The 22,758-nt window shown below is 43.1% G+C and overlaps 1 protein-coding gene across 1 annotated transcript; it reads right to left on the bottom strand.

Moving 5' to 3' along the window:
* Positions 1 to 9,579: 9,579 nt before the first annotated feature.
* Positions 9,580 to 19,588, bottom strand: WHAMM (WASP homolog associated with actin, golgi membranes and microtubules; the record flags this gene model as incomplete). Its single annotated transcript, XM_010164672.2, has 9 exons — positions 9,580 to 9,945; positions 12,660 to 13,137; positions 13,506 to 13,601; positions 13,686 to 13,772; positions 15,245 to 15,432; positions 16,392 to 16,557; positions 17,247 to 17,416; positions 17,952 to 18,102; positions 19,415 to 19,588. Coding segments are annotated over 9 exons (1,797 nt in total), but the record flags the coding sequence as incomplete, so codon positions are not given.
* Between the last annotated feature and the right edge of the window lie 3,170 nt (positions 19,589 to 22,758).

The raw sequence follows: 22,758 nt of genomic DNA on the forward strand, positions 1-22,758 counted from the left end.
TTAGCACTGAGAAAGTCACTGGTGTGTGTGAAAAGCTGTTCCTCACCAGCTGTCAGTAACACAGGTGACCAGCATTTCCCAAAGAAACAGCCTGGCCCAGGAGCTGCGATGGGTGATGCTGCCATCAGGGAAATCTGCTGCTGCCTGTCTGTGATCCCTTAATTTTCGTTTTCAACTGGATTAAAATCAGGAAGCTCAGGGAGCCTCCTCAACAAGTTTTGTACTTCTGCACTTACCCATTAAACAGCAATTTACCAAACTGCATGATACTGAGCTGTGATGTGCCACCTTGGGATGTTTGATGAAAATATGAGCTAAAAGTGAGATGAAGTTTAATGTCTGACACCTAAGTGGATGAACAACCCTATAATATGTACTCCTTTTAGTTAGCTTGTATTCCTTCAACACCATAGAAAAAACTAGGCCCTAATTTCCTTCCTTTTGGAGGAAAAACCCCAGCATATCACCACAGGGGAGGCCTCTATAAAAGCAGGATAGTGGATGAGATCCCTGCTCAAGAACGGGCTTGCTCTCTCTGTAACAGAAGTAACTGGTCACAGGGTTGAACTTACATAAATTTCAACGTTATTCTCTGCTCCAAATGCTTCTAATGTTCCACGCTTTTCATCTAAAGGCACGTCTGCAGCAACAAGGGAAGAAAAGAGGATGTGTTAATTATATATTATTTTCTTAACTGTCTCCCCACTTCCTAGGAGACTTGAACATTTATGCACAAATCCACTGAGATATAGGGAAACGTGCATACATTTTTCTTTTATTTCTTTTTATCTCCCAAGAAGTATCCAAAAACCTTGTAAATTATTTTAATGATTTGCAATATTAAACATTCTTTACATAATCAGCATTGCCACCCAGAGCAGAAGAGCAGCACCAGTGAGCCTAATAATGGACTAACCTTCTTCTGTGAACAACTGAAATGTGTTAGATGTAAAAATATAGCAATAGCAGCTGAGAAAGTAAAGCCAGGCAATGAATGGAGCTTGGACTCTGACCTGCAGTGGTGGTGCAGCCGTGCTGCGGCCACTGAACCAACTGGAGCAAAGTCCAACCATCCTTCAAAAGTGGGAAAAAAAATATGCCCTGCCAGGTGCACTGCCAAGTTTGATCTCAGCGAGCAACACTAAAAAAGGCCATCCAAAGACTCGTAAAGCAGCTCTGCAAAGGCCATGCCAGTAACCTGCAACACGACTTTCCATTTTATCATTTAACACGTGTCAGGGTAGTGCTGCCATGTAGCTGTCCCAGGCTGTGCAGATCTGAGACCTGGTGAGTTTTGAAAGCTTAGCTAACCTTTGCAAGGCAAAAATCTCCCATCTTATTGCAATAATGCATTGCTGGAAACATTTGACCGATCATCACAGCTGGGTGGTACTTACCTCTGACCTCTGCCTGTGATTTTTTCAAAGACAGACCTCCATGCTATGAAATTTGCTTTGGGTCTTAACATTTTCCTTGAAAAATTGAATATATTTCAGTAACTTTTCAGAATTGTTAGATCTTCTCAGAAGCGCTGTCTGAAATGATCACTAGATGGAAAACTGTGGGCTTTCATTTGGGTTGAAAAGAAGAAATTTTTGTGTGCCAATACAGAGTTCAGCATCTGGCTTTAAGGCTGGTACCCCAACCGTACAGGCACAGCACTTTTAAAAACATTTTACTGAATCAGTCCTACTTCAGCAGAGCTTTGGGGACCAACTGTTCTCCACCATAAAATGTCTCTCTTCATAAGCACGTGCGTCCCTGTGTTGGTCTGCAGTGGTGGTTTGTATCCAGGATCCCAGAGCTAAATCCCACACAGCTTTCCAGGACCATGCTTCCACGCGTGGCTGGATGCTGCAGTCTGAGTGAGGGTTTAAATACCCTGAACAACATTTCCTGACAATATGGTTTGCATTAATTAGTCAAATTTATGAGCAGATACATCTATTGGTACATGAAGCACGTTGATTTGAGTATTTTTGTTTTCCTTTCATGTCCTCTTCATTCATTAACACTGGCAGTCTATGAAAAAGAAATCTGTGGCTGCTGTAATCAAGAGAGATTGAGCTCTTGCTTTTCTCCCAACCTTCCATCATTGAATATGATTTGTTGCATATGCCCTGGATTGTGCTTAATGTATGCTGGCTGGAGGGAATTCAGACATTTGGAGAATTATAAATAATACCAGCACAGGCAACCTTTATGCATTATCATGTCACACTGAAGTGTATCAGTTTCCAAAGCTATTTACTTTTAGGCTTTTGCCATTTATTTTGTTGCTACCATTAGCCATGGCTTTCATTTTTCTGCAGATGTAGGTTTGCACTGTTCATTAGCCTGGAGACGAATGATGCAAAATGAGATCTTGGAGTTCCCTGTAGAACAAAGAAGCCAGGAAAGAAACAAAGTATTTATGTCTTTCAAATCCCACTTATCTATAGCAGTGTTGGGTGCATTTATAAAGATAATCCCTGGCTCTGAAACCTGAGAAATCGCAGTGATTCACTTCCTCCTTATGCTGCGGATGTCCCACGGTCATCAGCACAGTCATTTCAGTGGGTGGGGAATGGTTTTAGGATGGGGATGAGAGAGACACACAAATGCTGTTTGAAAAAACAAGAAGGAAAAGAGGCACGGATGGGTTGCACTGCAGCCTAGCTCTTCTAAATCATGGATTTTAACATTTTGTATGCCTTACTGGTTCAGATGAAAGATGCTGAGTCCTGTGTCCTGGTCCCTCCCTAAGGTGAGATGCAGCATCCCTTGGGAATCCGCAGCTTCAGCTGCCCTAGTTTTGTATCTTGTAACTGGGTACTGGAGGGGGAAGGTGACCTGTGGAGGTGTTTGAACAATGAACAATTTTCTTCACATATGGTTGCTGTAACAGACTTGATTTGTTGATCCTTTCTGGATAAACCAACATTGCTGATCACAGCTAGCTCCTCTAGAAAAGAATTGCAAAGGCATGGATAGGCTATTTATTACTGATGTACAACTCTCTGTTTCTGCATGTGATAAATACATATAAAAGCCAGCGCTAACACTGACAGGAGCATGCAAACAGGGACTGAGAAGCACAGTATTTAAACAAATTAATTTGGACTCGCCTTGTCTTGCAGACGGGCGCATTTTGTGTAAAATGTGGAGCAGTACTGGCATGTCTCATCACGAAGCTTCCCTTGGGTCACACGAGGCGACAGCGGTGGAACCTGGCAGGCTCAGCAGACCTGTATCGAGGGAAAACATTGCTTGTCTCTAGATGCCTACTTCACCTCTGGTCCAGATGCCTCCTTGCTCAATTTAAAGCTAATTACAGCTCTGCCAGGCTGCCATTCACATCGCCGTGGGGAACACGGCCGCTGTTGCTGGCAGTCATCCCACAGGGATGGAAGCTCGTCCACACAACCAGCCCCAGTTCTGCCACTGGCTATGGCACGGGGAGACCCTGTCCTTAGAGGAGCAGGCAGCTGCCTTGCGTGCAGGCAGAGGCACCAGCACTCACTGGTGAGCAATGCTGGGAGAGAACAGGAGTGTCACCACACTGGCTGTGTCTCCCTGGCATGCAGCCCTTTTCCCTGCAGCAGATGCTTCCCGCAGGTTTTACTCATGCAAAGCACTCCTTTTGGCACAGGATGCACTTCTGCTTCACCACTCCATGTGCCTGCACACTTGCACACACTTTTCAGTATTTTTATTGCAAAATAGAGGGCCTGTTGGCTCAGGAGGGAGGGGATGGAGCAGAGCTCTCTGTGTAGGATGGAGGAAGCGTAGGTGCTTGATCCTATTTTGCTGTCACCTCTGCTTTGCAGGAAGAGACTGTGGGAAGGGCAGTGACTCACTAGCTGATGAATAGTGATTCGAACGTCTCCAGGAGTGGGACAGATTCATTTCGTCACTCCCAGTGTCTGCACTGCCCACTGCCACAGTGCCGAGACACAGAGCCCACGCTGCTGGCGTCGGAGCTGGCTGCCTTTCAACCCCTGCTCGGTGAGAAGAGGATGGAAACTGGGGGCGGAGTGGAGGCTGCTGCTGGTTCCCAGAGAAATACCTTTTGGTTCTGCAAACAACCATGGGATGGTGTTTAGACTATTGCCCTGGGATAGAAGGGAGCTGTAAATGCCTTTATGACTCTTAAGAGTGATTAACTGACTCTTTCAAGTGGTGGTAAACCCAGTCTCTCAGTGGGACATTGACTTTCTTCCCCAAGCTGCAGCCTGGCCAGCATTTCCCTAGACCTCTCACCCTTTGGCTACTAGCAGGGCAGGGCTGGAGGTTGCTGTGGGGCGGGGGGTGCATGGTTGTCCCTTTCCATTGGAACACCTTTGCTCAGGGCTGGCCTCACGCCACAGCCACACAACCCCCCCTTACCTGCAGCCAGCTGCCCAGGGAGGCTGCCTGTCACCCCTGGCCTCAGTGCTTTGCTAGGGATCTGGGGCAGGAGGGGGATCTAGTGGAAACTGAGCAACTCTAGTTTCGCTAAATACGTTTTCTGAGCAGTCTGTGGCTCACTCTTACTGCAAGAGCAATGGCTTGCTAAAGACAGCTTGTTTTACAAAGCATTTTCACAAGTAGCCGAGCTGTTAATGTCACTGCTACCTGAGCAGATTTAATTGTGCTGCTTCTTGCTTTCAGTTGAGCATGACATGCTGAGAATGAAAATCACATACCTTTTTGCCAGCAAAAAAAAAAAAAAAAAACCAAAACACATTCTGGAGCAGTTTCGAGTGTGTGTTTCCCCCAGGGATTCGTCCACATATTGTTCTGAGCTGCTTTTGCTGCCAAGGTTTGCTGTGGCATTTATTAAAAGATGCCTTCAATACCATTCACCTTTTATCATCGCCACGGGTTTAATTGAAACGATGTGTCCCTCTTGCCTACCAATATCATGTTATTATGGCGTGTAGTGCGCAGATGTGCTCTCAGATGCAAACAGGAAGCTTTGGAATTAAAACCATGCTTTTCAAGTGAAGGCCTGTGTAGCCTTAAATCTCATTCTCTCCAAAGGGTGCAGTCTTATCTACCAACCTCTTCTTTGTAAAAGGGGACTGAAAAAGGAAGCATTTCCCATCTTTTTTGTTAGGCCTAATGAATGCCTTCATACTGATCTTTGTCCCTCCTGCTTCCAGTGTCCTGGCGTACGTGTGGTTTTTTTAATTTTATCTTAAGGGCCAATAGAAGTGAGTAGAAGTGATCAAAGCACAGATCATGGGCTCTGACCTGCAAACCTTCCCAGATAATGCTCTCACCTCACCTGGGGCAAGAGACACCCTTGGGCTGACTCCTCTGCAAGAGGGAGAGGAAGAAAGGCCCTGTAAAGACCAGGTTAAACCTTGATTTTTGTTAGAAACAGAAATTTGGTGGGGTTTTCTTCTTGTTTTTAACAGGAAGGCAGAGAAAGGCAAATGCTTGCACAGGCAAGCAGGCTGCTTGTGTGACACACCAGCCGCTTCTTAGAAAAGAGCCAAGGAGAAGGAAATGCATGTGGTTTGAATGGAGGTAGGGTTTGGAGTTTTTTGCATAATTCAATATTAGGGGAAGTACTTCTATAGCATGTTTATAGCTCTCTGTATATAGGAACACCCACAGTTCCCAAGCACTGGTGCTGAGGAGCAGGCATCTCCCAGGTCCAGGCGCATTCCCCGTCCCTTGTGCAAACAACGGTAACTCCATGATCTGCAGATGGGACTGAGGTGTTTTCTGTTGCTGAGAAGCCCGTAGGGGAGGACAGAATATCTTTGTGCAAGCACGTTATAAAAATCAGCATCAGGTTCCAAATAGTCTTAAATTAATACAGAGGGGCTCTTCAAACTTGCATGACTGAAGTGACATACTTGCTCGAACCCCTGTAAGATCAGTCTGGATCACTTCAGAGTGTTCACACTCAGACTTGATTGGCTTGATTCAGTACCATTTTGCAGAAAAAATAAGGTCAGTATTCAGCTTGTGAGTGAGCCCTGGGTACTGAACTAGGGGGCTGGTTATGGAGGAACTTCACAAATCCCAGAAAGCAACACACCAACAGAAATACTGACAAATCCACGGCATTACCAGCTACAGCCACAGTGCTCCGCGTGCCGGGTAATGCTGCTGCGACTCTTCTCTTGCTGTGATCAAAGCACTGGGATTTCAAAGTGAAATTCTTTTAGTCAAACCAAGAATTCTTTGAATACATTAACTTTAAACCTCCCTAAAGATACTGGCAGCTGCTGTCTGGGCTGCCCATGCCTAGTTAGAGAGATCACAAGCCACAGTGATCCTGATTTATAGAAATTGATCGCCTTACCTCATTACTGGGCTTTCTAGCAAATCTGTTCATTATTAACTCTTTAAAGCCAGACAACTGTATTTTTTCAGTTTAAACAAATCAATTTCTGCAGCTGGACAGTCAGGGCTGACTACTCCCACTGAGGAATTCATTTACTGGCCCAGGGTGAGATACTTTAAGAAGGGTATTAAATGTCAAAAAGCTGTCACAGCAGTTTTGGAGGTTAATATTAATCTAGTCCAGTAGAGCTGGTCATCACGGAGCCAGCCTGCCACTCCAGTTTCTCCCATTTTGTCCATCAGCCTTTGCACATTGCTGAAAGCACGTGGCACCAGCAGCTGCACTGAACCGACCAGAGCACGCTGAGGTGGGAAGGTGCCTGCTGAAGCCCGAGCTCAAATCCAGATTAAGGCCTCTCTCCTCTTGACACTTACAGGTGGACTAGATGATCTCCTGAGGTCTCTTCCTATCCCTACAGTCCCATGGTTCTGTGGCTTCTCTTGAGCATCCCATCAACCTGAGGTAATCAGCCTCAGGGAACTGGGGCCATTTCCCACCCACCATTTCCCCCGCAGCCTGGTGTCAGCAGCACAGAGAGGTCATAGTCACAGAGAGCCAGAAGAAAAATCCGAGGGTGATTCAGTAAGGTTTTTTCAGTCTTCTTACATTTGGGCATCTCTCAGAAAATGAGCTGTGGCTTCCCCCGTGGAGCAAACTGAGCCTCAAGGCAGTACAGTGGCAAGCTCACATGCATTGCCTGGCCACAGGCTGCAAACCTCTCCCTGCCGCAGCGCGTCAGCAACACCAGCAGCACCTCAGGCTGTGTTTGTCTAACCTGCTTTTAAAGATTGCCAGCGACAGAAACTCCAGCACCTTCCCAGGCAATCTGTCCCTGCACCTCTCTGCTCTCACTGTTTGTTAGAAAGGTTTTCCTACCGTTAACCTGATCCTTCTGGCTGTAATTTAAGCCTGTTATCTCCCTGTGAACGCACAGAACAAATTACTCCCCTCCTCTTTGCAGCAGCCTCTTATGTATTTGGAAACTGCTCTCTCACCTTCTCTTCTTTAGGTTAATGCCAATGCTTTTGGTGTTTTCCCTGGTCATGTTTCTGACATCCAGGAGTGTTGGAGCTCCGTTGGCTGCCTCTTGCCAGGAGCTGCATCCACGGACATGGTCAGGACACCACCGTTGTGTCCTGGTGCTGTGGCTGTGCAGAGTCTGCTCTGCGTCCTGGGAACCCTATTCCCAACAGGGCTTATCTCTGCTGAGTAGCATCCTTCAAATTTTGGTAGTGAACCAAGCAGCAAGGACATTTGATAGAGGTGAAACCATCCACACCAACTAGAAAATTGCTGCAGCACATTTTTCACGGAGCAGGTCTGCAAATGAAGTGGGCTTCAGAAAACAGGCAGGTTCAGATGGTTCTGCGTGGGCTTTTAGAGTTTTCCAGCCTGGGATGTAGAGAGCTCTGTTGAACACTTGAGCTCAGCCCCTAGCTGAGCTTCAGGCATGGCTGCAAAAGAAAACTCTAGGTAGGAGAAATCACTGTCCAGTGTTGCTGTTACTCAGACAGCCTCTCCTGGGTAAAATTGCTGCTGTTAAACATAAAGAAGCTGTAAGATCTGTCAGAAAAATTGCAACTCACTTATTCGCTGCATACTTTTAAACTGCTGCAGTTAAGTCCCTAGCACTGTAGCTGAGAATTCAGCCATAGCAATAAAACAGTGAAGGGCTCTGCCCCAGACTCTGAGCTGCCACTTGGCAGGAGGGACTGCGCCCTTTCCCTCGGCTTTAAATAACCACACTGCTAAAGGGCACGGTGTGCGTGAGAGCAGCTCTCAGCCCCAGCACCAGCCCCCAGCCCCACTCCGCCCTCCCCAAGCACCCCCTCTGCCCAGGGAAACCTTGGGGCAGAGATCTCCACTCTCGAAGGACCAAATTTTGTCCTCAATTCCAGTCTATGGGAAGCATTCAGCATTTGGGAAGCTGAAGTCTGAATGTGCAATAAATTCACCCCTGCTCCCCTTGTGTTTGGCACAGCCCTTGTGGGGCTCAGGGGCAGGCAGGGTGGTGTGGGCGCACTGGGGCATCATGCCCACCCGCTCCCTGCTGCAGATGTCATATCAGAAGTGTTGAATAGGAACTGACCTCTGCTGCTGCTGCTGCTGCTTTTGTCTCCATTTGGCTTGATGGCAGTGGACAAAAAAAAAAAAAAAAAGGTCATTTTTTTCTGACTTCCAAATAGCTGTAGGTGCTGAAACAGTAAAAAACAAACCCCCAGCTGCTGCTTCTGCTTCTCACATGAAAACTGTTGCATACATATTTACTGTGCTGATTAAACAGATCTGCTGCTCTACAGTAAAACAGGGAATTAAAGCACCGTATTTGCAATTTTCTTACCAAATTACAATTCATAAATATTTGAGAAAGTAAGGGCATTTACATATACTGTTAGTGAGAGAGCACAGATGCTGTATGGCTGCCACTTGCTATGAAAAAACAGGGTACCACGGTGTAATACTTACTTCACAACAGCATCCTAAAATGACAGCACACTGAATCCTCTTCTTCTGTTGGGATATATTTTTATTAAGGGTCAGTATAACTCCAAAAGAAACTGAATCACTTTTGTCACTATCTACCCAAAACAGAAAGAATCTCTAAACTGAACGTAGCTGAATTTTTAAATAAGTCAGGTTCCAGGCACAATGCAAATATCTGCCATTTACAAGGCTATCAGGTAATTTAAATTCATGAGAGTAGCTATAAACATGTATTGATGTTCTCAGTGGGGAAATGCAGCTCTGTATTACAGGGCTAGATCCCAGAAAATGTTATATACAAGGTTTTGGCTCTTTCTTTCATGCCAACAGTTCATTGTAAATGTAGATGTATGAAAAACATTTAGCATCTAAAAATTCTCTGTACTTAAGCTTCCAGATAAAAAGTAAACTTTTCAGTAATTACTACAGTGGTGTTTATTTAAAACTTGATACTCATTTTCACAATCAGCATTATCAAGTCCATTCATAAGTGCACACTTTATAACAAACTGTTGTATTAGCATTACCTACTGCATAGTAACAACCTAAATAACGTATGTTTCAATCCAGCATTTTTAGCTGTCTTCAGATGTGGTGAAAGCTCTACACGGCTGAGTCAAAAATACCTATTAATGCAAGTATAATTTGGAGTATCATTTCTCATGCAAAAATAAGAATCTTCAGCTCCTATAGAAAATCAACAGGATTCTTTTACTTCACAAGACATTTTGGACTATAAGAACACACACAATCACACTGTGCTTTCATTCTGAAAGGGACAGTCTTCTACAACGTGCAAAATGAGACACACACGCTGTTCCAGTCAGTTAGTCTGTTACTCTGAATAGGTTAGCTGTCCCATTCTCCATTATTCTGATCATTGTTCTCCTCTTCTTCAGAATCAGCAGACACTTTCTTAATTCTCTGGATGACTGCCTTAATGCTTCTCTCTAGCTCATTAGAGGATCCTTTACTGACATCTTTCTCAGTATCTCGATTCACTCTTCTCAGTTTAACTCCTTGCCTTATGGCAGAAAGGATGTTGTCTTTTACAGATGCATACGGATTTGGCGGTTCCACTCTGCGAAGATGAACTTCACTGCGTTTTAGAGAAGCCAAAACCTCATCCATGGAACCTGCAACAGATAAATCTATTGTTACCAGAAGAAAGAACAAGACAACCACACTCAGAGGTATAAAACCCTACCCAAGTGTTCAGGGCTTTTCCTTTCATCTTTGCTAAAGAATGGACTGTTCTGGCACAGATTCATTCAAGCTTCTGCAACACCAGACTCTGGAACTGCTTTTAAAAAGCAGTTAGAAGCTTTTATATCTTGAATTGAGAATCCAATGCCTTTTCAATATTACACAAAGTTGTACTATAAGGAAGAAATTATACACAAGGGAGGATGCTTCTTTTTCATTATAACTTTATAGGCTTTCAAAAAAATTTCACTGACCCTAAAAATCTCTTGTATTCTGTATTAGAAACAATCTACCATTCCTCCTAGCTTGCTCAGAAGCCTGCTGAGACTGTCAATTGCATTTTTGCTCAGCCAAGGGAAAAATGAAAGGATTTGAGTAGAAGGGCTTGAAACTGTACCACTGAAGTCAGTGGGAGCCAGATCAGGCCCTAAGCAGGCAGGCAGGCAGCTCTTTTCTGTATGGACTTAAAAAATAATTCCCATTTTACAACATGATTTAAATCTCAGGCATATGTTTCTGAACTTCAGACCATAAAGGACATCATACTGAGAGAGCTTCCACTAGTTCTCTGGATACACGCTGTAATTTGCGTTTACTCCTTCTGTTGGATTCTCTGTTGCTAGCTTCAGACTGTCAGACAGGAAGGCAGTTTCCCTGGACAGCAGTCGACTCCTACAGCCACAGGTTCAGACCATCTGTGCCTCACAGCTAGAAGTATCTTTGCCACGCGCAGAAGGTTTTGCGATTAACATCAAGCACTTGAAATTTAACACTCTGATAAATCCTGTGGTACCTTCGGAGACCGAGATGCCAGCAAAGGATCAAGCAGAGATCCACCAAGTTGTCTTACAAAGCCTTCAAGTAAGAAAGTCTTAAGTCTATTAATCAAATGGGGCTGCCTGGTAAAAGACTAGTCAGACTAACAAATTATAAAAGAAGTTTCACTTGGAAAGTATGTTAACACATTACAGACAGGATTTTCAACACCAGAATATGAACCTCTCCTGGCTTTTCATGTGAAAAGAAATGAGTAGTCCATGTGTAACCAAAACTAACCTGTTTATGAAGCTGTTTCAGTAAGTTCCTGTGGCAGTATTTTACCAGTTACTATTACAGCAATTAACATGCTGGTTTTCTTCATGAAAACAACCAATCAGATCTCTCCAATAAACAAAAAAGGATTTTTCTTATTCAAAAATAATGAAAGGACATCAATGTTAGGCTGTGAATGGTAGTAAATATTAGCTACTAGTAAGGCTGTTCCAGTAGCAATCAGACTACTCCGGTGTACAACTGCCATTGCTAATCGAAGCTTCTTAAGAGTATCTGTGGTAGAGCTATCCCATGGACCCCCTGGACTGAAGTCTGCACACTGATCCACAGGATACACAGCAGTTTGTCATGGTAACTTGACTGCATCTCAGCCCTTCAGTTGCTTGTACTTCCCCACACCTTGGAAGAACTGAAAATGCTGAACTTTCCTTGCTATTTCTGCCTGTGGTTTGCCTCTTAACTGAGAGGATACAAAGGCAGCTTAGATGTATTGTGAATAGTCAGAAAAGGAATGTACCACATTCAAAGATCTGCTTCATTCTAGCATAAGCTCCACTGTGAAAAATGACAATAAAAAATTGCTGCCTTCCAACTTACATCAATCTCCCTGACATAGTCAAAATATCTGCTTGCTTCAGAGATAAAAAATAAGCCTGTTAGCAGGATGTAACCAGTACAGCCCTGGGAGGCTGCTGAGATCTATTCTCATTCAAGCTACAGTTTCAATTGCAGAGTTCAGCCTTCAATTTCACCTGCATGATCTCACTAACAAAGCAGAGGTGTAACAGAGCAGAATTTTGGCCCTAGGAATGTTAGTAGGCCAAAGCTATCCATCTTCCTTTCAAATCCTGATTGAATTCCGCATGAATTCTCTTAAGAAACCTTTATTTAGAAACCAAGCAAATTGTAAGTGGACACAGGCTGTGCATACCTTAGAAATGCAAGCAGCCCAGCTGCTAGCTCTGTAGTGTATAAATCAAACAATGAAGTGTAGCCTTAGTACAACCACAAATTTACCCACAGTGGTCTTCTGACTGGACAGGTGATTAATCCTCAGTCAAAATACCACATTCAGTTCAAAAGTTGCAAAATTGTTGCAAGAACAAACCTGGTAATCAAAACTGTTTCTCACCAAACAACATGAATAACCCCCTCTCCTTGGAATTTCTTGTGGCACCTTCCTACCTATTACAGCAATGGGATTTTCAGTGCCAAAAGAAATGCAAGTCCTCAATTAGGATCTCCACAGAACTAGCAGTGCTGTGATTAAGCATGATTTAAACTAACTTGTAAGGTTGTACTTAATAAATGTAGGATTCCAGCAAAGACTCAAGTTCTAATGTCCTAAAACATTGACCTGTCCAATTTGACAGCACTCCCCCAAAAACACCGAGTCACGCACTCTGAGCATCAGGACCCTGTGAAGTGTATCAAAAGGGGATACAAAAATCTTTGTTACCCATTTAACATCCTGAGTTATGGTCAGTCTTACTGTGTGTGGTTCCCTAGACTAAGCTTTCCAAGACCTTCATTCTCTTGAAGAAGACCAGAAAATTAAGAAAAAAACACCAGTTAATGTGAGCCTTCTTACCTATGTAATTATTTATAGACCTCCTGGATGACTCATCCTGTTTGTGCAGTGCAGAGCTTTCTGTGGGGCTACCGGAGCTAAGAGGAAGTGGCTTATCCTCTGTTGCTGATGGTGGCTTTAACTGGAGAGGTAAGGGGAAAAAAAAAGGAGGAGGGGGCAATGGAGGAGGGGGCGGAGGTGGAGGAGGAGGTGGTGGTGAGGATGGAGAGACCATCAATCCCTTGCTGTGCTTTTGTTGCTCTGTGTCACCATCAGTAAAAAAAATCTGGACAGGGATATCTGCAGGGGTATTCTGATGTGAAGCTTTGGATTCTTTGGCTTCTACTAGCAGTATGCTCTTTGGCTGCTCCAGAGCTGCCCTTGCTCTCAATGAAGGTGGAGAGGCCAGTACTGCAGCTTGCTGAGTGATGCTTCGTGGCAACTTGGGACTGAGAGGCTGGGAACGAGATGTTTTCAGAACAACATGAGCTGGACACTTCTGAAAAACAAATCGTAAGGCAGGAGGTCACACCTCCATGGGATGGGCCAAAATACCAACCCCAAAGAGACAAAAAGCCACAGAGTACAGACCTGTCCTACTCATTCAAGCAGAAAATTCAATCCTGAACATATTTAAATGGTATTTCTTTCAAAACCATTTCCTTACTTGCATTCTTTGCAACACGTTCTGCACCTGGAAACTATACCCTTAGTGGATTTAATTCTCTTGACTCATTACACACAGTCCTAGATGAGGCTATCCAAATGCTGGTCTCTGATTTGGACCGTGCCTACATGTGAGCTATGGCTACTTTCTGACATTGTGTTTTGACTCCATTTAGGACTACTGTAGTTCACAATACTTGCCTCCCTGAATGTTTTCAGCCTCTCCAGTGTTTTCTGACGTTCCTGGCTTATCCAAGCTTTTTTCTTTTTCTCCTCCTCTTTTTGCTTGTCTCTCTTCTGCATTAAAACACAAGTAAGTGAGCCTTAGTGCGTGAAAACAATCAGCTGCCAGATTCCCCAAGGCTGCTATTCAGTACTCACTATCTGTATGCTGTGATGCTGCTGGAAGCGTTTTTTGCTCTCTTCTGCCTGTTGCAGTCTCTGCCGATGGCTTGCTTCACACTGATCCTGGTAGAACAGCAAAATTCATGCAACCCTTGGTTAGTTCACATTTTCTGTGCATCATCTGTGCCATTAACTCCTGTGCATAAGCAGGAGTGACAGTGACCAAGGCCGAGTGCTTGGCTGTGCCAAGAAGGATGGCTAAGCTCAACTAGTGGCAGATGTGAGACCCTGAAGGTGAAATCTGTAGGACTCCTTCATAGCTAAAGCCAATGGGATCTTTTGTTCTCCTAATTAGTGATAGGGTTATTCATGCTGCAGAGGAAACATATCCAGATCTGAAACAATTCCTCTGTCTTATTCTTAGAGAGAAAAAAAGAGAGAAGAAAGAAAAAGTAAAAAAAAAAAAAGCACAGAAACAAGCTGTGAAGAAATTTCACCCAGGTAGCAGCTGGAGTGAAGGGGTGCAAAGACATGAAGAAGAAGGTAAGAGAGAAGCTAGGAGGGCATTACAAAAACAGAAGGCTACCTTCCCCCACCCCTTATTTGCCATAGTTCCCGAGTACAAAAGCCAGGGAAGCAAAGGTGTGGGAAGCACAATGAATGCCTAACAGGGCTACCTTCTGTTAGTCACAAAGCACCGCAGAGAAGCTGCAGGCTTCAATGTTTTCTCTGGGAGTCGCTATTTGTCACTGTACAGAGTGGGATTATCCACATGGCTGGGTAAGCATTTGCAAATCATCTGGCATTTGGCTTTAGTGTTACATAACCAAAAGACAGCAATTAAGTGAATGAAAACAGAAGCAAAGGAAGCGTTCGCCGAGGAAGCAGTTGCAAGCAAGAGGCAATGACGGCCCACAAAACATTTCCAATGTCATTCCCATTTTGTCCAGGCTACTGAGGAGTAAAAGGCCAGACAGACTTGAGCTTAAGCTCTGCTCTCTGCCCCAGCAGGACTGTGCAGGTGTAAAGTAAGCTCAGCTCACTGGGAAGGTTCAGGAGAGTCAACTGTGCTCTCACTTGTGCCTTCCTAGTGTTCTGCTCTGAATGGGAAACAGGAAAAAACTGCCCTTTGCACAGAACTAAGAGGCTGACGAGAGAATTGCAGCAGCTTAATTTCCCCCTCCCTCCCATTCAAAGGTAAAGCAAGTATCACTGTGTGGGTACTTCTGTCACCGCAGCTTCCTTCATCGCAGGCCAGGTTTCCTCCTGTACTGCAGCTGCTTTGTAAAAGGCTGCCAGGGCAAAGCTCCAGCTGGCCACAGCGGGGCTCTGGTAAGGTTTAACTGATAGGGGAACACCTCCTGGGTCACCCATCTGAGTTTGTGCTCTCTTAATAAACTAGAGGCACTTGCACCACACAGTGGAGTGTAAACCTGGCTTAAAAACACATTGCCCCTCTCTGTTTGGAGGCCTCGGCACTAAGTCACGTATCATCTCTTGTATGCTCCACCCAAAGCTTCCCTAGTTTTCCTGTCCATCCCTTGTGAGTCAAGACACCAGCTAAAGAAAATGCACATCTCCAGGACTGCATTTACTTTTTTGTTCCTGAGGTAGGCTCTCCTCGCACAGACAGTCCCACGCTTTGTCTCCAACTGCTTAGTCTTCTGCCTCAGCATCGTCATTTCTGACAAGTTAGCGTAATGTTGTCCCATTGTCTGTTCAATGACCTTGAGCTCCTCAGGATTTTCACATGTATCATAGTAAACAACTTCATCCTGTTTCTCTAAAAAGGCATTTGGCATTTTTTTAAAAACCCAAAAATTGCTACAGTTATTTAAACATTTAAAGAACTAATGACATTTTTAAAGCCACTGAAGGCAGTGAGTTAGTTATTAGAAAGTGTAATGCTCCAGAGCTCAGCCTGGTCCTTCAAAGTCTTATGCAAACATGTCATGTTACTCACAGGGGTGCTTTGCAGGATCATATTTATGCTGTTAGCATTTGTTGTTATTTAGCTTCCTCTTTCAAGTATCTCTCTGTGCTTTTAACTCCTACCTTCACCGACTGGAGTTTTCCTGGAAAACTGAAGACTGGTCTGATCAACACCGGGTGACTTATTTTACTATTTATCAGGTTCTGATTATGCAACAAGCAGGAGCTATGTTTACTTCACAGTGTACAGTAATAGAGAATTCATAAGCACAAATAAGCATAAACAAGACTGGTGCCTAATTTGGTCAAAAATATGTTACGAAGAGACACTTAAACTGGAATACAGCAGCACTCGAGTATCATCTAGCTATAATCACCTTTTTTGTCATTACAGGGTGTATTTTGCAATTTCTACATGTTAAATTACAATAGATTTGTTATGAATTTCAGGACTCATTTCAGCAGGTCACGATAACCGCAGTTTCTATGCATAGATCCTGTAACTACAAGAGCAGTTAAGTATTTTCAATATAAGGTATTCCATACACTAAACTAGTGCATGCACATATCACAGCTGCTGTCAAGATGGGCTACCAGTGAGGCTTTTTTTATTAAGCTTCTGTTATCAAATTAGTGTCTAGTTAGTTAGAAGACAAAATCTCAGATGGTGCCACAGCATCAATGTTTTCCAATGATGCTTTCTACTGTAGAGACCTGAGCAGTGATAATCATCCTTTTTTTTAAGTGAAAACAGAGTGGGCTATCTCATTCCTGTTTTGGATAGGTGCTTAAATATTTCTTTATTCTTACCTTTAATCTGTCTCCTTAAAGTGTCCAACTGTACAATAAGCAGCATCTCTTCATGTTTCAGTACTTCAAGCTGTACATTATATAATTCCAGCTGCATTTCATAATACTGTATTTCCAGCTCTTCCACGACAGTTAGGTTCTCTTCTTGTTCACTGAGGTTCTCCATCTGTGTAGCCCCAAATGGAAAATAAAAAGCATAAATAACAAAACATGCACACATGAAACATGCATGGATGCACGAGTACCTGTACAGAGCCTGGCCTAACTGGCAGCTGCTTAGGTATGGAAACAACAGAACATTAGAAAAGGCTTGGAGCAGAAACTCAGAGGAGCAGAGAGCCTTATTAACCTAAAGTGTAATTTCACCTTGTGTACCAGACTTCATTACAATGTGCACAAATAATACTGCTCCCGAAAACAACAAAATACGGTGCAGCACACTACTCTTAGAAAATAATTATCAGGTACTCCTAGCAGCAGTTAGATAGCATGAAATCAAGAAGATCAGAAGATTAAAATTAAATAAGTATATTTATTTTGCAGTGTCCTCTGAATGGAATATTTGGTCTTTATCTCCCTAAAACTAACAATTATAAAGGTTAGTACCACAAATGCTGACATGACACTTCAACTGTAAAAGCATGTATCTTAGTCTTTGCTGAGTGACCTCATATGTGCCAGAGCAATTTTAAAAAACTGGAGACATGCATTTTTCTACAACTTAAAATCATGTTGAAAAATCTAAGCTATTTCATAGACAAAGACTTCAAAAATCTACTTCTATGGCCACTTCAGTAGGTTTTGATCAGCCCTTCACAAAACAAGGACAGAAAAGGAGGCTTTGCAAGGCCTTACGTTTTTCTGAATGCCAGCTCTCTTCTGTTTCAGGCACAACTCTCTTGCCCTCAGATGCTGAAGGGTTTCTTTAGCTAACATACATTTCAGGTTTTCTAGTCGTGGCAAAGCTGATGCCCAAGCAGTTTTACCAAATCTTTCTTGATCTTGTTCCATCTCTTTGTGCATTGCTGCAGATTAAAACATTGCAACAAGATGAGAAATGCAGTGTACTAATAGCCCTTGTGTGTTCCTACTACAGCTGCAGTACTAAAATGCTGATGCATTTTAAAACAATTAAACAATTTCTGAAGCTTCTTCAGAAATAACAAGACTAAAAGGTTGAATTTATGATTTCATATATGCAAGTAAAATACTTCATTGTACCATGGAAATATGCCTTAACAGTTACACAGTGATCTATTCAGTTAATATGCTAAAATCCTTGAGGTTTGCATATCGAGTGTTGAAAGCGTGCATGGATTTTGTCAGAGGCTGCAGCCATAAGTCTCAGGCCTTGATAACATTTGAGTGCAAACCAAATGCAAGGTTGTAAACCAAATTAGTTAAAAGATACAAATCTTAAGTGAGTAAAATGCTTCTTTCTTAAGCTGGACATTCATCCTGACCTCGGGGTCTGCAGAGACCAGCAAAGGTGATAAAAAGAGCTCTCAGTCTCTTAAGTCAAGTATTTACACAACCTTTTGTGTAAATCATTCTGATTACCTGCCAGAGCCTTTACAGTTTCCTTGAAGTAGTTCACAGTGATATCCTGAATGGAGCACACAGCATTCTCAGCTCTCTTAGTCCATTCTTCGGCATCTTTCTGCAAAGCTGCTACTCTTTTAGGTCCCAAATTATCATACTGCAAAGATTTCTGCAAAGAGACAAAATTCTCAGTTACCAACCGGTTACCAGAGTGGTGCAGTTCACATTATGCTACGCTTGAGACATTCTGAGCAAGGCAGAGCATGGTGGCAAACAAGACCTTCCCCTCCCCTACCACAAAGTGGATCACTGCTCAGGCCTATGTACTGCCCTGTTCCTCATCCTCTGGGCTAACTCAGAACCTTTGTTCCCCAATCACAACTTCACACTTAACTTTGGATTAATTTATTTCTTAAAATATTTTTAAACTATAATCTTAAAAATCATGTCCAACACTGTTACTAAAAGTAACTCTTCTACGTGCAATGTTCTCTTCTATTTTTCCCCACGTGTTGACAGCACATCGCACTGTCAGGTTCTCCAGTTTGGCAGTTCTTTCACACAGGAACAGGGACACAGAAAAGAAACATAGGAGTGTACTTTCAAGTCCACAGAGTGTACATGGGTATAAGACTAGTATTCAAATACAGGTTTTTTTAAAGAATTTTACTTCAAATGAGCCTAAATATCCTTTTGAGGTTTTGGGGTTTTTTTGTTTTTTGTTTTTTTTTTTTTTTAACACAGAAACAAACTTCATTTCATTCATTCCTGTTTTCACTTTAATTTCCAGTACAGCACACAGCATATTTTATTTGCACAAGTTTACACCTTCAGTATCCAAGAACCTTGGCCCAAACTTAGCTCTTTTTGAAAACAGCTCACTTTAATTTTAACAGACTATTTAAGGAAAAATCAAAATAGCAGATGGCTGTCTTTTCCAGGGGCATCATAACTTTCAGTATGGGCTTCCAGTTTAAGATGCACATAAAATTAATCTAAGTGGGAACTGGCATGTTTTAATTTGTACTTCTAGCAGGTAGTAGCAGCAATAGCAAACTGCTTTGTGTGATAAGGTTTCCTCTGCCTTCTGTTCTACCACCACAACTGAGCCAATCTGGTGCATCAGCATTGCTGGAGGACGGCATTTGCAATGTCACAAACTAATCCCACTGAAGGTGGCACAACAGAGGCTACTCAGATCTCTGTAAATTCAGCCTAACAGAGTAAACCACAGAGAGCTGGAACACTGATGGGAAGACAGCTGCAGTTCTATTCAAGCAGTACCTCAGACTCAGAGGTCCTCTGAGAGTGGTTCTGCACTCACTCTGAATTTCTTAGCCGTGTTTGGTAGCTTGGCAGGGGAAAAAAAGTTGGTAAAGACAGAAGTGGGAAATGTTAAGTGATTTGAGCTTAAACTGCTCCAAGAGCAGTCGATGCCCTACTATATACCTCAGCCTTTCACTTTGTAAAGACAGACATACCAGGATTTCCAGTTTGTACAGTGTTCCCAGCTCTCGCATATCTCTAAAGGGCTGCAGTAAATACTGGTAGAATTGTGTTGCCATGGTGACCAAATCCTGATAAGCTTCGTCTTCTTCTTCATAAACCTTCATCAAAGCCACCATTGTGTCAGTATTTTTATGCTGCTGAAGAACCTGGTGGGATAAAAGGTAAATCAGACTCGGCTGCTTTGCATTCGCTTGTGCTGACTGCTGACGAGCTTTGGTGGAAAGGACCTGCCCTTTGTCACAGGATGAACAGGCAAGACTTCCCACCACACAGGAGCTGGGCACCAGGCATTCAGCACCCACCCCAAGCTGGAAACATCATTAACACCACACTGTTGAAGGCACTAATTGCTGCATATTGCACTGGGAGACTGGAAGAATTATGGCTAGGGCTTCCACCACAGAAACTAATAGTTGTGTGCAGATGACTTGGTTGCCGCTTTTTATAAACACCAATGGAAAACTGCAGAAGTCTGTAGTGGAAGGACAAGTAAGGTACTCTTAAACTAGCTCTTGCATTGCTTCCACAATTACTAAATGTCTCCTAATATGAAATTAGTTTCTGGATCCAGAATTGCTGACTTCATGCTTAGAAAAATCAGATCGCCATTTAAAAATAAGAATTCAGAAACAGATTTCCACTCCAGAGATATCCTGCAGTTCAACTCCTTTAACATTTGTATAATTTATAATAGTTTATTCTAATCTCAGTCCTAGTGATATTACACTTTGTAACTTGTAGTTCTTCCATGGAATAACTGCCCTTCTGATATACTAGTCCTTATTAAGGTCTATATTTGCTTCTATGACAAAATACAAAGTTGGAAACTTCCCCTGAATTACATTTGTTTACTGGCACCAATCAAAGCTCCGAAGATTTTTCTCTGACAGCAGCTAGCAGAGACCGCGGTGTGTTCTATGTGCCAGGACAGAGCAAGCCAGCTGAGAGAACACAGCTAAATTCCACTGAGAAACACAGGCCTTTCTGGAAGGACATCGTTTGCTCTACAGCTCTCCAAGAAGGGAACAGGGGGTGTTTGGTGCTGAAACAATGCAAAAAAGCATTAGAAACATAAGCTTGACTGTATTGCAACTGAAAAGCACTGAAATTAAACTATCACCTTTGCTCTTGCCAGCTGAGTCTGGGTAAGACAGCAGGAGCAAAGTTCCCAGCTGTGGTGACATGTCCCCAGGGAAAATCTGTGGAAGCCAGCTCAAGAGCATTTCCCACCGATCCTCCCTCCAGGCCTGGGACAGGGGAATGAGGGGATCTGAACTGCAACATTTCTGATAATCCCAGAAGCCCTGCAGCCCCTCAGGCTTCCCCAGGGGCTTGTGGTAGCTCAGACACAGTCCTAGGGCCCACCTGCAGCAATTTAAAAATCCGCTTTTCCCCCCAACTATCAAAGCTAAATAGAAACACAATAGTTCACTTTCTGATTTCCATACTCAAAGCAAGTAGTGAGGGTCATGGTGCTCCTCGAGGATGTTTATAGTGAGTAGAGGGGAAGTATTAGTGCAACTTTAAAGTCAACTCATGGGAAAATTATTCATTACAAGAGTTTGGGGTTTTAGTATTTTGAGGAGTGGGGAGAGTAGGGGGCAAAATTTTGTCCCTTTTAAAGGAAAATCCTTGCTTTTACACAACCTGATATTATTTTCATAGAATTCTGGTTCATTAGCCCACCTGACTCCTCTGGTTGTTGTAACAGTATTGCTCTTGGGTTTTTTCCTTTGTCTTTGAATACACATGCAAAAAAGCAGCATTTACACAATACTACACTCCTCCATCTTGTACCAGGGTCTTCTGCATTCTTCAAAACGAATTTCCTGGGCCAGAGGAGGAAATATTTGAGAAGGATATGGATGTAAAAAGGGAAGAAGGATGATCTGATAGTTGAGGCTAGTTTAGTGCCAGAAGAGGCAGGTTTTATTTCTTTCCTTCTGTGTTACAACTTTGTCCAGACTGTAATATAATTTATGTCCTTCTTAGGCCTGCAAATACAACATTTTTACAGCATGTTTAGCCATACCTAATATATAGTTGGAAATTGTAGAATAACTGGTACTGAGATACACTTCACCACCAAACACCAAACTGCCACATGGCTGCACACGCTTGTGCTGCTTCCAAAAGAGCACAGTGGCTAAAACACATTTCTAACTGGGCCATGAACCGTTAGAGTCAGTTATGGAAATAGTCTTTGTATAAAAACACAGTACACTAACTTCATGTAAACTAAAGCTGTCTGTTTAAAAGCAGCTGTGAAATACTGAAATAGGAAACACAATGCTAAGGCCAACTGTTTTAATTTTCCCCCAAAGCATGATCATTTTAATAAAACACCTTTCAGCTTTGCCAGGAAACAGACTACAGATACTGCACGAAAAGTATAGCAGCAACACTGGTGATCTCAAAGTATCTGTAATACTTTAAAAAAAAACAAAACAAAACAAAACAACCAACATATAGATGTCCTAATTGCAACCATGTTACCAGATACCACCCTTTACAGTAATGCTCATTACCAGGGAAAAAAAAAAATTCCAGGAACACACATACAGCAAGAAGAAACTTAGGGTAGTAAAGGGAGAAAGTGCTAACACCATCACTAGTTCCTATAATCATTAGGCCAGAATTTGACACTTAAAAGAAGATAACACAATTTCTTTGACTACAAAACACTTTTTGGCATAGGTCCATGGCTAAGTTTGGTTTTAATAAAAATCTTGACTGAGAATATCCCAGTTATAGGCATCACTGAAAACAAGCAGCCTGAGACCTTCCCAGGGAGGTTAGGAAATTAAAGCATGATTGTACTCTCCCTTTTGGTTACCATTCCATCCGTTGCACAACGCTCCTGGATATTTTTAGCACTGTTTTTGTAGGAGAGCTTGCAGGTTAAGTAAACACCCCAATGTCTTACACTGGCGCCCACCCGGAGCTGGCTTATTCCCCACTTAATAAAGTGGTGCTTACAAAGACTGATGACACTCAGGACTTGAGAAAGTTGACTTAGCAGTTTCCAGACTATCGATAAAGTGTTTGTGTAAGCACTAATCTGAACACTGCAAGCAAGACGGTATTAGTGACCTGGTCACCCTCGCTCATGCTACCCAAATGTCGGTCTGATCTGAGTGACCGAGGCTCTGGCTGCAGAAGCTGCCGGCCTCATCCATGCAGCTCCCAGGTGAGCAAGGGGTGCTGTGGCAGAGGCTCAGACGGGTGCACCTGCCAGCTGGGCTGCAACATGGACAGCGAAGGCGGCACCGAGGGGGCCCCTTCTGCCTGCGGGGAGAGCAGGGGGTGGCCGTGC

The sequence above is a fragment of the Antrostomus carolinensis genome, unplaced genomic scaffold (genome assembly GCF_000700745.2).
Source record: "Antrostomus carolinensis isolate BGI_N321 unplaced genomic scaffold, ASM70074v2 scaffold31263, whole genome shotgun sequence".
NCBI lineage: Eukaryota > Metazoa > Chordata > Aves > Caprimulgiformes > Caprimulgidae > Antrostomus > Antrostomus carolinensis.